At 47.7% G+C, this 10101-nt stretch overlaps 1 protein-coding gene across 3 annotated transcripts in view; it reads right to left on the bottom strand.

Moving 5' to 3' along the window:
* Nucleotides 1–638: 638 nt before the first annotated feature.
* The window catches only part of NTM (neurotrimin), a 409150-nt gene continuing 399687 nt past the window's right edge, over nt 639–10101 (bottom strand). For 2 of the 3 annotated variants that reach the window (XM_035009314.1, XM_035009315.1), the window contains 2 exons: nt 7575–7607; nt 639–2682 (listed from right to left, as the gene is read on the bottom strand). In XM_035009314.1, coding sequence (XP_034865205.1) covers nt 2582–2682; nt 7575–7607 — 134 coding nt within the window. In that variant the 3' untranslated portion in view covers nt 639–2581. The remainder of the gene's footprint in view (nt 2683–7574; nt 7608–10101) is intronic. The other variant, XM_035009316.1, reaches the window with a different exon arrangement.

Below are 10101 nucleotides of genomic sequence, written 5' to 3'. Positions count from 1 at the left end.
GGTTTGGCCAGACTGCTCCAGATCATGCTGCTGGGAAGAAAGGGTAGGTGGCACCTGGTGGTGAGGGTGGAATGTCAAAAGGGCACAGAGAAACCTGAAGTCAACAATCTTTTCTCAGTTTTGCTAGTAACAGCCAGAACCGAAACTGCTCCTTCCTAAACATTGCCCATTCCTCTTGGCTGGAACTGAGCCCCGAGGACACAGGGACGGTAATTCCTGAGAGTTTCGGCTATGACCGCATTTCTGCCTCTCAGTGAATCTGCAGCTACTAACTTAATTCCCAGAATCAATCAGAACAGATTAGAATTATTTAAATGCTATTTGGTATTAAAATCTATTTTTTTCTCTTACTTGTGACTAAAGGAAAGGTTTGGGGGGTAGGCATGGTGGGAAGAGAGTCCCTAAAACACTGGTTGGTAGAATTTGGAATTATTTAATACTAACCCAAAGTGTTTTGAGCTTTTTTTTTTTTTTTTTCCTATCTTTTCTTTTCATGATAGCTACACTAGGCTGCCTCCCAGAAATAATCACACATAAAAGCCTTTCCCTAACCAGGCTTGACATTTTGCCCAGGTTGCGAAGTGGGGTGTTTGGACACAAGCAGGATGCTGCAAACCTCAGCCACTTCTTGAAGGCATTGGAGATGCAGTCCTCATGAGAGCCACCCCTCCTTTGCTTCTGTTAGGAGGATGAAGGTGGTTTCCTGGGCCCATCTGTCATCAGAGCACATCCACAGAAGAACCCACTTCACCCCAACGAGCGAGCTAAAGGGCAGTAGCTTGAGTCAGATGCGCATTCGCCTCCATATTCTTCACACCTGAGCCAGACAGGCTCTCTTGCCCCTCACCCCCACCCCCGCTTGAGAATGAGGTACCACACCAGGTGAAGAGGGACATGGAACACTTTTTAATGTCAAGTCAGAGACAACCCCTCCCTCCCCTAGGCCCCAATCCCACTTTCCCTCATCACATCCAGGACCCCTCCCCGAGGCCTCTCCCGTTCCCAGACTTCGGGGGAGGAAAAAAAGGTTATCTAAAAACTGCATTTTCTTCTCTTTCATACACACACACACAAAGGTGGGAAATTAAATAAAATGAACCGAGAGGATTCAATTCTCCAGTAGTCACGAAGGCATCAGAGATTCCCATAATGGTCTAAAGCAAGTGGTTACTAACTGTTTAGTTGGTTCAGTTGCTTGCTGTTTGCTCACGCCCCGAGGCATGATGGAGAAGCCAGGCCTCCTGTCAGGGCCTTCGCCTCCGAGAGCCACACCTGGAAAACATGCTGCGCCTGGTGTTAGTGTTTTGTTCTGTTTCTCTTTTCACTTTTTATAAATGTCTCTGACGTGTAAATAACCCAAGAAAATAAAAAGGCAGGAGCTGATTACACAATTACCAGTAAACTCTATCATCTTTTAGAAGATCAACACACAGCTAACGCCATATACAGCATGCAGTAATGTCTGAGAAAGGACCCTGCTGAGAAATAAAACGGCTAGAACTCTAACAAAAAAAATATATGTATATATATACTGTATAATATATGTCATCAAAAGAAGCATAGCCAACAAACTCAAGATACAGTGCAGATCACCCTTCCATTTCTAAACAACAGGTAGAAGCATAGTATTGTCTGCATTAAATGCCAGGATAAGGAGAAATCTGTAGCGCTGGTGGAGATGTTGGTTAAATTGTATGTGTTTTTTTGGTGGATTTGACATATCCTCACCAGGTGGTTAATGCCCGGTGTGCGGTCCACCAGTTGTAAACCTAGTTAAGAAGTACACTATTTTTAATGTTAAACATACTTCTCCTCACCCCTTTCATTTGTGTATTTTTTAGTCCTGTCTTGTTTTTGCACTAAATTCTAGACTCATATCAGAAAATATAATTAATAAAATTAATAATGAACCAGAATCCCTTATTATCCATGATGTCCATGTAGTGAAACAAAAACCAGAAAAAGAAAAAGTTTAACAATATCTTGTGTGACTGTTGATTGTGGGACTGTTGTAGCTGTCAGGCTGTCTTGTTTAGTTTCCGTTTTCTTTCTTTCTTTCTTTTTCTTTAATTTTGCATCTTGTAGCACACCCAAGGGTGGCACAGTCTCCGAAAGGGGCCATGGGGGCCCAACTGGGCCTGCACGACTCGCTCTGTGTTCGTCTCTGCTGAATTTGGGGTGGCCGGCTCCAGAATTTTCCTCGCTGGGGGCACGGTAGTGGGCGGAGTGGCTGCGCCCGGCCCACCCTGGTCACAAACAGGTCACAATGCAGCTGCGGGTGGGTCCAAAGCCGGGCGTGCGTTCTTCCCATTTGGGCAAAGAAAGAAAACTCAGCTGTGCCTACGGATCCGCAAGGCCTGCAAGGCGATTTTCAATTTCCCTTTTAAACGTGTTTTCCCAAAGTATTCTTTGTTCCCCTCCCTCGAATTTGTGTCCCATTAGGCTCTGTGTCTCGGAATTTCATTTGATTCTAGCTCATAAGAAACGGGGATGCTCTTGTTGCTGTGGGAGATGCCGTTGCTGTGGGGCGGGTGGTTGCCGTGGCGGCAGCTTCTCCCCAGTGAGGCAAGTGGCACTCACATCAAAACTTGAGGAGTAGGTGCAAGACCAGAAGAGGTAGCAGCCAGATGCAGCCTGCCCTCCTCGACGTCCCGTTGTTCACTTCGCTGACTGCGCCGGGGCCTGTGGAGAGAGCACACTCGTCATGGGCCGCCTGGTCTAAGAGGGACCATCTGTTACCCGATCACCCTCTAACTGGGACATTTCATGTTCCTGCTCCATACGTGTGTGTGGGGGGGCACTAGAAATAACCTTGCACAGCTTGGATCCCTTGGATGCACACTATATAAGGGGGAGCTTTCCTTTGCACGAGAGAACACGAGGCTCAGGTTCAAGTGTGCTGGTGGTCACGGCTCCTTTGCTGTGTGGTAACGTGTTAAGGCCATGGCTCAGGTCAAGTGCAAGAAGAAGGTGGCAGAATTAATCCATATTCTATAAAGAGCTTCGAGGAAGTGAGACCCTTGTAGTGTCTGCATCATCATCTGACCACTTCTGAGCCTGCCTCGAACATGCACGTAACCCTCTAGCAGCTCGCTCTGTCGTGCAGGGAAGGACCTGCTGGACACAACAATCTGTCTCCACTCTGCTGTTGCATCGGACTCAGCGTCCGTTCTGTCAATCACTCTATCTCGGGCCAGGCACTGGGCTTCCACCTGCAGCACTTGGCCTCTTCCCCATCTGGACGAGGTCACAGCAGCGCTAGCTCAAGTATCCCGTCCCCGAAAGGCCAGAACCAGCCCGCTGGACGTCGAGGTGGCATGAAGTAAGGAAATGGGTAGCCTTTTGCTGTGTACCTGCAAGTGAGGGAAGGCTTATGTGGACACTAGGATGCACAGCCTGCAGCCGTGTACATCTGCGGGTGAGAGGCGCACCTCACTGCAGACAGATACTCTTGGGAGACAGGACCAAAGGCAGGAGGCAAGGAAACCATGAGGTGCATGGAATTTCCCAGCAGTTTCTCTATTCTTTGAAACATAAGCGTTCTGGCCAAGAATGCCTGTAACAAATGGAGCATGATTCATGGACAGTACACACAAGTTTGGAGGCTCAGATGTGTTGGGTACCTAATGCAGTGGGCCACCTTGTCAGATTGGACTTGCTCTGGAAGGCTCTGTTGCCCTGAATTTAACAGAGGTATTTAAAGCTGGTATCCCCTCTAAGGCCATGTCCACACTGGGGTCAAGAAACAAAGTCAGAACGTGCTTGTCTGACTTGGATGCTAAGAATCAGAGACATTTCTGGCTAAGGCAGATCAGCATCAAACCAGGCTTTCTCGATTCCATACAGGATGATTCCATCATGTCCTAGAACCCCTGGCCTGGAAACACTGCCCATCTAACTTTAATTCCTAGACCTTTGGGACAAATCTCTGATTCTAGGGCAGTGGCTAAAGAGATGGTCATGAGTTTGAAATGGACTGGGTCTTCCAATCTCATGTGTCTGTGCTGTCTGGTTCACAGTATTCCCAAGGCCAGGGAGTGTAAGTTCTCGTGTTAAGAAGCCCAAAACACATGTATTCTGCTCTCCACCCAGCTGGGAAGTAAACCTCTGGGCAACACAAAACAAAAGGTATGTGTCATGGAATGCCCTCCTTCTCCCAGTCCTCAGTGGGATATAGGGGACAAAGGAGCACTCCTTTTATGCTCCAATGCCTTACATTTTAACTTCAGAGATGCTTATCATTTACCATTGATCACTAATTGTCTCTGTCTTGTAATATTTAACTAGTATGTTTCTATGTAAACCACCATCAGGACTCCTTTTTTCATATTCGATCTCTGTTATCTTTAGAGCATTCTTTGGAACCCCAGGAGAGAAGCCACTCACCATGCCTTCTAGGCTGAGGTGGTTCGTTCTCTCCCTGGAGGAAGCCCTGCTGCTCTGGGCCACTCCAAGATCCTTCACATCAAGACCTTTGCCCACGACTGAGGCTGACTCTAAGCCACAAAGGTTGTTTCTGAGGTCAGTGGGCCAGCAGGTCTTTGAGGAGCCGGGTTCCATGTTTAAGTGGGACAGGCCTGGTGGCTGCACTCCATCTTCCCACGCGCAAGGCACGAGGATTCCAAGGGTGTTCTGCCTGCCTGGCACAGAGTGCTCCTGGCCAGACACGCATCTGTTGGTGCCTAGCTCTCTTTCTCTTGCCCGTCTTTTGCTCTCCTGAACATTTGCACACACAGCTTTGCAGCCCACTCCCCCACTCCCTCCAGCACATTCCCACCCTCACTTCCAGCCCTGGCCATGGCTCGGAGGATGCCCTGTGGTAAAAGGAGAAGAGAATAAATGCCAGTTCTCTGCATTTCATGGCTCTGGGCTTTCCACCTGCATTCCCTCCTCTTGGGGCCGCCCAGCTCATGGGAGTTGCCAGGGAGGAAAATGGAGAATGCCACAAGCCAGGCAGACAGCCCAGCAGGGACCCAGCTTCATGACCATGTAAGAAAAGTAGAACCGTGTTTGCAGCCAGGGCCTCTGCCGTGCTGCATGGGAGGCGGCTGTGGGTGGGCAAACAACCCCCAAGGTACCTCACAATCGCTGGAAGCCTCTGCAGGTGCGCGCTCTGGGCACCCTGTCTTTGGCTTCATTGCTAAGCCCCTCAGAGTTCCTTTGTGGCTCTGTTGCCTGCTGGGAAGTACCACAGAGAGCCTGCAGAGAGGGGTCCTGACCTGTTGTGTCAGAAAACTCTTCCCACAGAAGAAAGGCAAAGGCCACCAAGTGTGCTGGAGCCTCCTCTTGCCTGCATTGTTACCCTGGCCAAGCTCACAGAGCCTCTCTGCTGCTCTCCTGTCCTAGGCCCACAGGGGGCTGTCACTCACTGCGTGGGACCATGTCCAGCCTGCCCCCGCCCCCCTCCCCCACATTTTCTCCCCTCACCCTAACTGATCCTTCTCTTGGGCACGTCCAGGAAACCTGACCTGGACAAAACTGATCACAAGGAGGAGGAAACAGGGGTTGACCCCAGAGAAACATCGAGACAAGGGTACTACTCCAGCTGTCCTCTGCATCAGCTCTCCTTTCCATTGCCATAAAAGTTCACAGATTGGGCCTTGCTCCCTGTGGCCTTGACCCCTTGAAGCTATTCTTTATGCTAATTCCAGAGCCGTGTTGCTATGAGTCCACATTCATCATGATACTAACCTACGTGATTCCTACAGCCTTTACAAAACTTCCCAACTCCTTGGTAGAACATTCCCTACATTTCATCATCTGCTTGCCATCTGCCTCCTCAGCCACTGTTCCTGCCACAAGTTCTTCGGTTTCTCCCTGCCTCTCAAGCACACGGGCTTGTGTGCTCACACAACTGTGTGTGCGTGTGAGCCATATTCCCTTTCCTTCCCATCCTCATACCCTCTGCCCCCTGCCTGAAGTGTTCTTCACCCAAATCACTCCTTCCAGATTCCGTTCTGGTCCCCAGTTACCTCCTCCAGGCAGCCTTCCTTGATTTGGCTGCTATTTTGCTTCCATAGCACCGTTTGCATCCAGCTTTTAAAATACATACCATCTGTGTTATATTTCTCTCTATTTATCTAACATGTATTTCCTCTTCTGTGTTATAAGCTCCTTAAGGGCAGGGTCTGTGTCTAACTGGGCCCATGGCAGGTATTTAACAAATGTTTATTGAAAGAATGAAGGAACCAGAATGTTTTGATGCATACTGATGTGTTCACGTTTACTTTGCCTCTGTGTTTTCCTTTCTCTTAAGATTCTACTGAGAGAAAAAAGCAAAAGACCAACTGAACCAAAACAAAACAAAACACTCTTTCCCTACCTTCTTCTTTATCTCAGTTTTCTCTTCCAAACACCATTCACCTCTTTTTCTATTTCCAGTAAGAGTCACAGAAAGTTCTTACAGTTGAGGGAAAGTATACATAGAAGTAAAACCATATCGATTAGGATTTCAGGAAGAGTTCTTGCAGTTGGAAGGGTGTCCCAGCCCCCTCAAAGACACTCAGGTACGAGATGAGGATTATTCTCTTCAGCTCTCATATGTGGAGACGTAGCCTCAGAAGGCTTAATTGACTTCCCCAAGCTCACCCGACTTCTGTCTCCAAATACAATTTTCTTTCCACTAACTCGGGGCTGCCACTGTGTGTAACCCACACATCTTCCAAGAACGAGGAGAGGAGAGGAAGTGAGGCCACGGGGCCTGGTGCCACTTGGGCACTGGGACAGGTGGGCCCTACACAGGCCACCCCCAGTCGCCAGCATATGAAAGAATTTCATGAAATGAGGGCCTTTGTCCAGGCAGGTGTGGATCCCAGCATCCTGGGGCGGGGCCCTCTCAGAGCCTGCTCTGGCCAGAGCATCCGCCCATCCTGGTGACATGGGCCACACAGATGAGGGCCGTTCATCAAGCAGCCACGCCTCCACTCTGCCTCAGATGCCTTTATTCCCTTTACCTCATTAGAGAGCTGTGGAGGCCTAAAGAGACTAATTACCAGGACAGTTAGGGTCCCAGAGAACTGTGATGAGTGTCAATTTATCCATCAGAAACATCTAGTGGGAATGAAAGCCTCAAATAAGACATGTTTTATTCGGAGCCAAGTGACTCACCCAAGAACCTCCCCCTTCCTTCCATGTTCCCCTCCCTCCCATCACCTCCCTTCAACTCCAAGTTAGAGAGAGAGGAAGAGAGAAAGAGAGAACAGGGTAAGCAAAGACAGCATGCAAGGCCAAGGTCTAAGAAGACCATCGCATTAGAGCATCTGCGTGTGAAGAGAGGCCGGCCTGGTGTGGAGCAGCCAAGACGTGCAGCTACTCTGGGCCCTGGCACGTGGCGCATTAGTGCCTCTAGCAAACAGCAGTTAGACATCTGTGGGTGGAAGCTACCCAGGGGGAGTGGCAGGTCCTTGGAGACAGGTTAATCAAGACTGGCACAGAGATGGCCCAAGGTCAGGGAAGGATCCCACTGGGCTGCTTCCTGGGGTTAGCTCAGAAGAGAAGGCATCTGGGAAGAAAGTGAAGAGTTTGGGATACCCATCCCCACCCAGGAAGAGATGCCTGGGAATAAATATACCAACCTTTCCAAGGGGTCAAAGTTGTAGTTTTCACCTCTAAAAGAAATTAAAAACAAGCCACTGTTAAGGTAGAAAGCAGTCAGAGGCACTTGCTTTGCCCTTGGCTCTTGCTGTCTTGACCACAGCCCAGCTCTCATTAGTGCAGCCCTCCACTTTGCTGGGAAGTTGCCATAAGGTGGAGTGGTGGCGGGGGGATGGAGCAGGATATGAATGATGGTCAGATTGGATCATTGATCCAATGAGAGCCAACGCATCCATCTGATCGTAGCAGGAGACTCGGTACACCTTGGAGCCTGAGGCCCCAAGCCGATGAATACTTCTTTGTACAACAACTTTCTTTCTTTGGCCACCAGACTATCCTCTAATTAGTTGAAGTCTGTAGGTCTTATGTATAAAATTGGCTGATAACAAATGGATTATACTACAGCAATCTGAACATAAGTGCCCATGCTACATTTGAGATGTAAAACTTTGGGATTTATCTACCCGTTTTACAAACACTGTGCCAGAGGGCCCAGACCTGTGATGCCTGACCTCCCTGGATGAGTCAGACTATAGCTAGCTGGTCCAGAGGTGCAACCTCGGGCAATAAGACCCACACGTATTCTGCTGCACTTGCACTTGCTAGGTAAGACCTGCCTGTGGAAATTTACTGGGATGCCAGCTCTTCTCTGATGATTAGGCCACAAAAGACCCACATTTCATCAGCTTCAAGCCTTCAGAACAATCCACAGAGCCTTTCCTGCTAATAGTAGATGTCCCGCCCGAATGGCCGGAAGTGGTCCCATCTGGAATATTTTATTTCCCACTTTAACTAGGGGTCTCTGCAGTTGTTCAGCCTGGATGCAGAGAAGATGCAAAATCCTTTCACAATGTGTTTGTGTATCAAATCAACATGATTAAACTTTAAACATACTTTTATTTGTCAATTATACCTCAATAAAGTAAAAAAAAAAACAAATGCATGAAATTCTTTGCATCAAAGTGATACCATTCTCAGTGCAAAGGTCCTTGCATATAGAAGGAAAGACAACCTAGATATAATTCAACCTAAACTAAACTAAAACATCTGACCAACTTGAGATGAATACATATGTATGCCTTCAAGCTCTCTATCTATGCTTTCAGGGCACCTGAGATAGGATATCCCTCTTGACCAAAGGGGGCAGTAACGATGCGGGAAGCCATTCTGAAAAAGATGTAAGGGGTGATGTATGATCAAAGATCAAAGGCATGATTCACAGAAGATGTCAAGTTGAGGTGGTAGAGAAAAGCCAGGAGTGCTGGTGACATGTTATCTATCCATGTAGGGAGGACAGTCCCTTGGAGTGATTACAGCGGACTCGAGACCCACCCAGAAGCAAAGGTGGGGCTATTTTCATGAAGTGTCTCACTCAGGTACGACTGACTTGAGTCTCTGTACCAAGAAGAAGGGTGATTGGCAGGAGGGAAAATGAAGAGGGACTCATGGAATGATAAAGTAGTTCTAGGCCTTCAACCCCAAACCACAAGCAGTGCAGATGTAGGTTACGTGTGGGGGAGGGCAGCCACTGATTGCTGGGGTGCTGATTTAGACTCTGCTGGAGGAAGGACACAGGGGAGGGTTCTACTTGGTAGTTTGGTTTGCTGGAACTATCAGAAAGAGAAATTAATTGAAAGCGGAAGTTCCACAATGATCTAGATACCAGTTGTGATTTTCTGTAAAGCAAAGATCTATAAACAACTTCAGCTGAATTGTCCCCATCCAGCTACTCTTGTCCCTGAATCTCTAACACACACTACCTGAATGAAGGTCAGTACTCTTCAGTGTCCACCTTGGCAAAGAACTATTTGACATTGAGCCTTAGCTAGAATGTATCCTTGGGCTTTGCTAGATAGCAAAGTTTCAAAACTTCTACTTAATGGAAATGTCCTTCTGTCCGCCTTACGTATCACCACAATGAGGGGGGAATGTAGCCAAGATATTCTTTGTATTTACCCTGATGCTGCACTCCATCCCACTCCCTTTGACTTGGTACCAAGGAGAGATGCAGAAATGCTAACACGTTTTCTATATCATGCTTCAGATGGTATCACTGTTGCACCAGGTTGCAGAAGTGTGGACCTTGTTTGAGCCTTCAAGGTGAGTTGTAGCCACCCATCAGCTCATGTTACTGAGTTCATTCTTGGCTATCAAGAAAACAAACGATCTCTGACAATCCAAGCATGTATTTTCCTTGCCAAGAACTTGACTGAAATTTGTGATCTTTTTGTTGATACGCTAATGAGGAGCCAGGGTAGAATTGGATAAAATATTCAAAATAAAGAATGAATGAAAGAAAAGAGAAGAAGACAACAAAACAAAAAAAAAAAAAAGAAAGAAAGAAAAAGAAAAAAGAAACACTCCCCTCAAGCCTCTAAGTTAGTATCTCTGGTCAATCCATAACGTGATCTTTTTGCCACCAAAGCCAATGCCTGCAGCTAAATCTAAGTACCGAGGTAAGCACGGGGCTGCTGTCTGATTCTAGTGGGCAGAGGAGAGCTGGTTTCA

The sequence above is a fragment of the Mirounga leonina genome, unplaced genomic scaffold (assembly GCF_011800145.1).
Source record: "Mirounga leonina isolate KUSES-001 unplaced genomic scaffold, KU_Mleo_1.0 Mir_153, whole genome shotgun sequence".
NCBI lineage: Eukaryota > Metazoa > Chordata > Mammalia > Carnivora > Phocidae > Mirounga > Mirounga leonina.
Note: the sequence above shows the minus strand (reverse complement) of the source record. Positions and strands in the feature narration are given on the sequence as shown.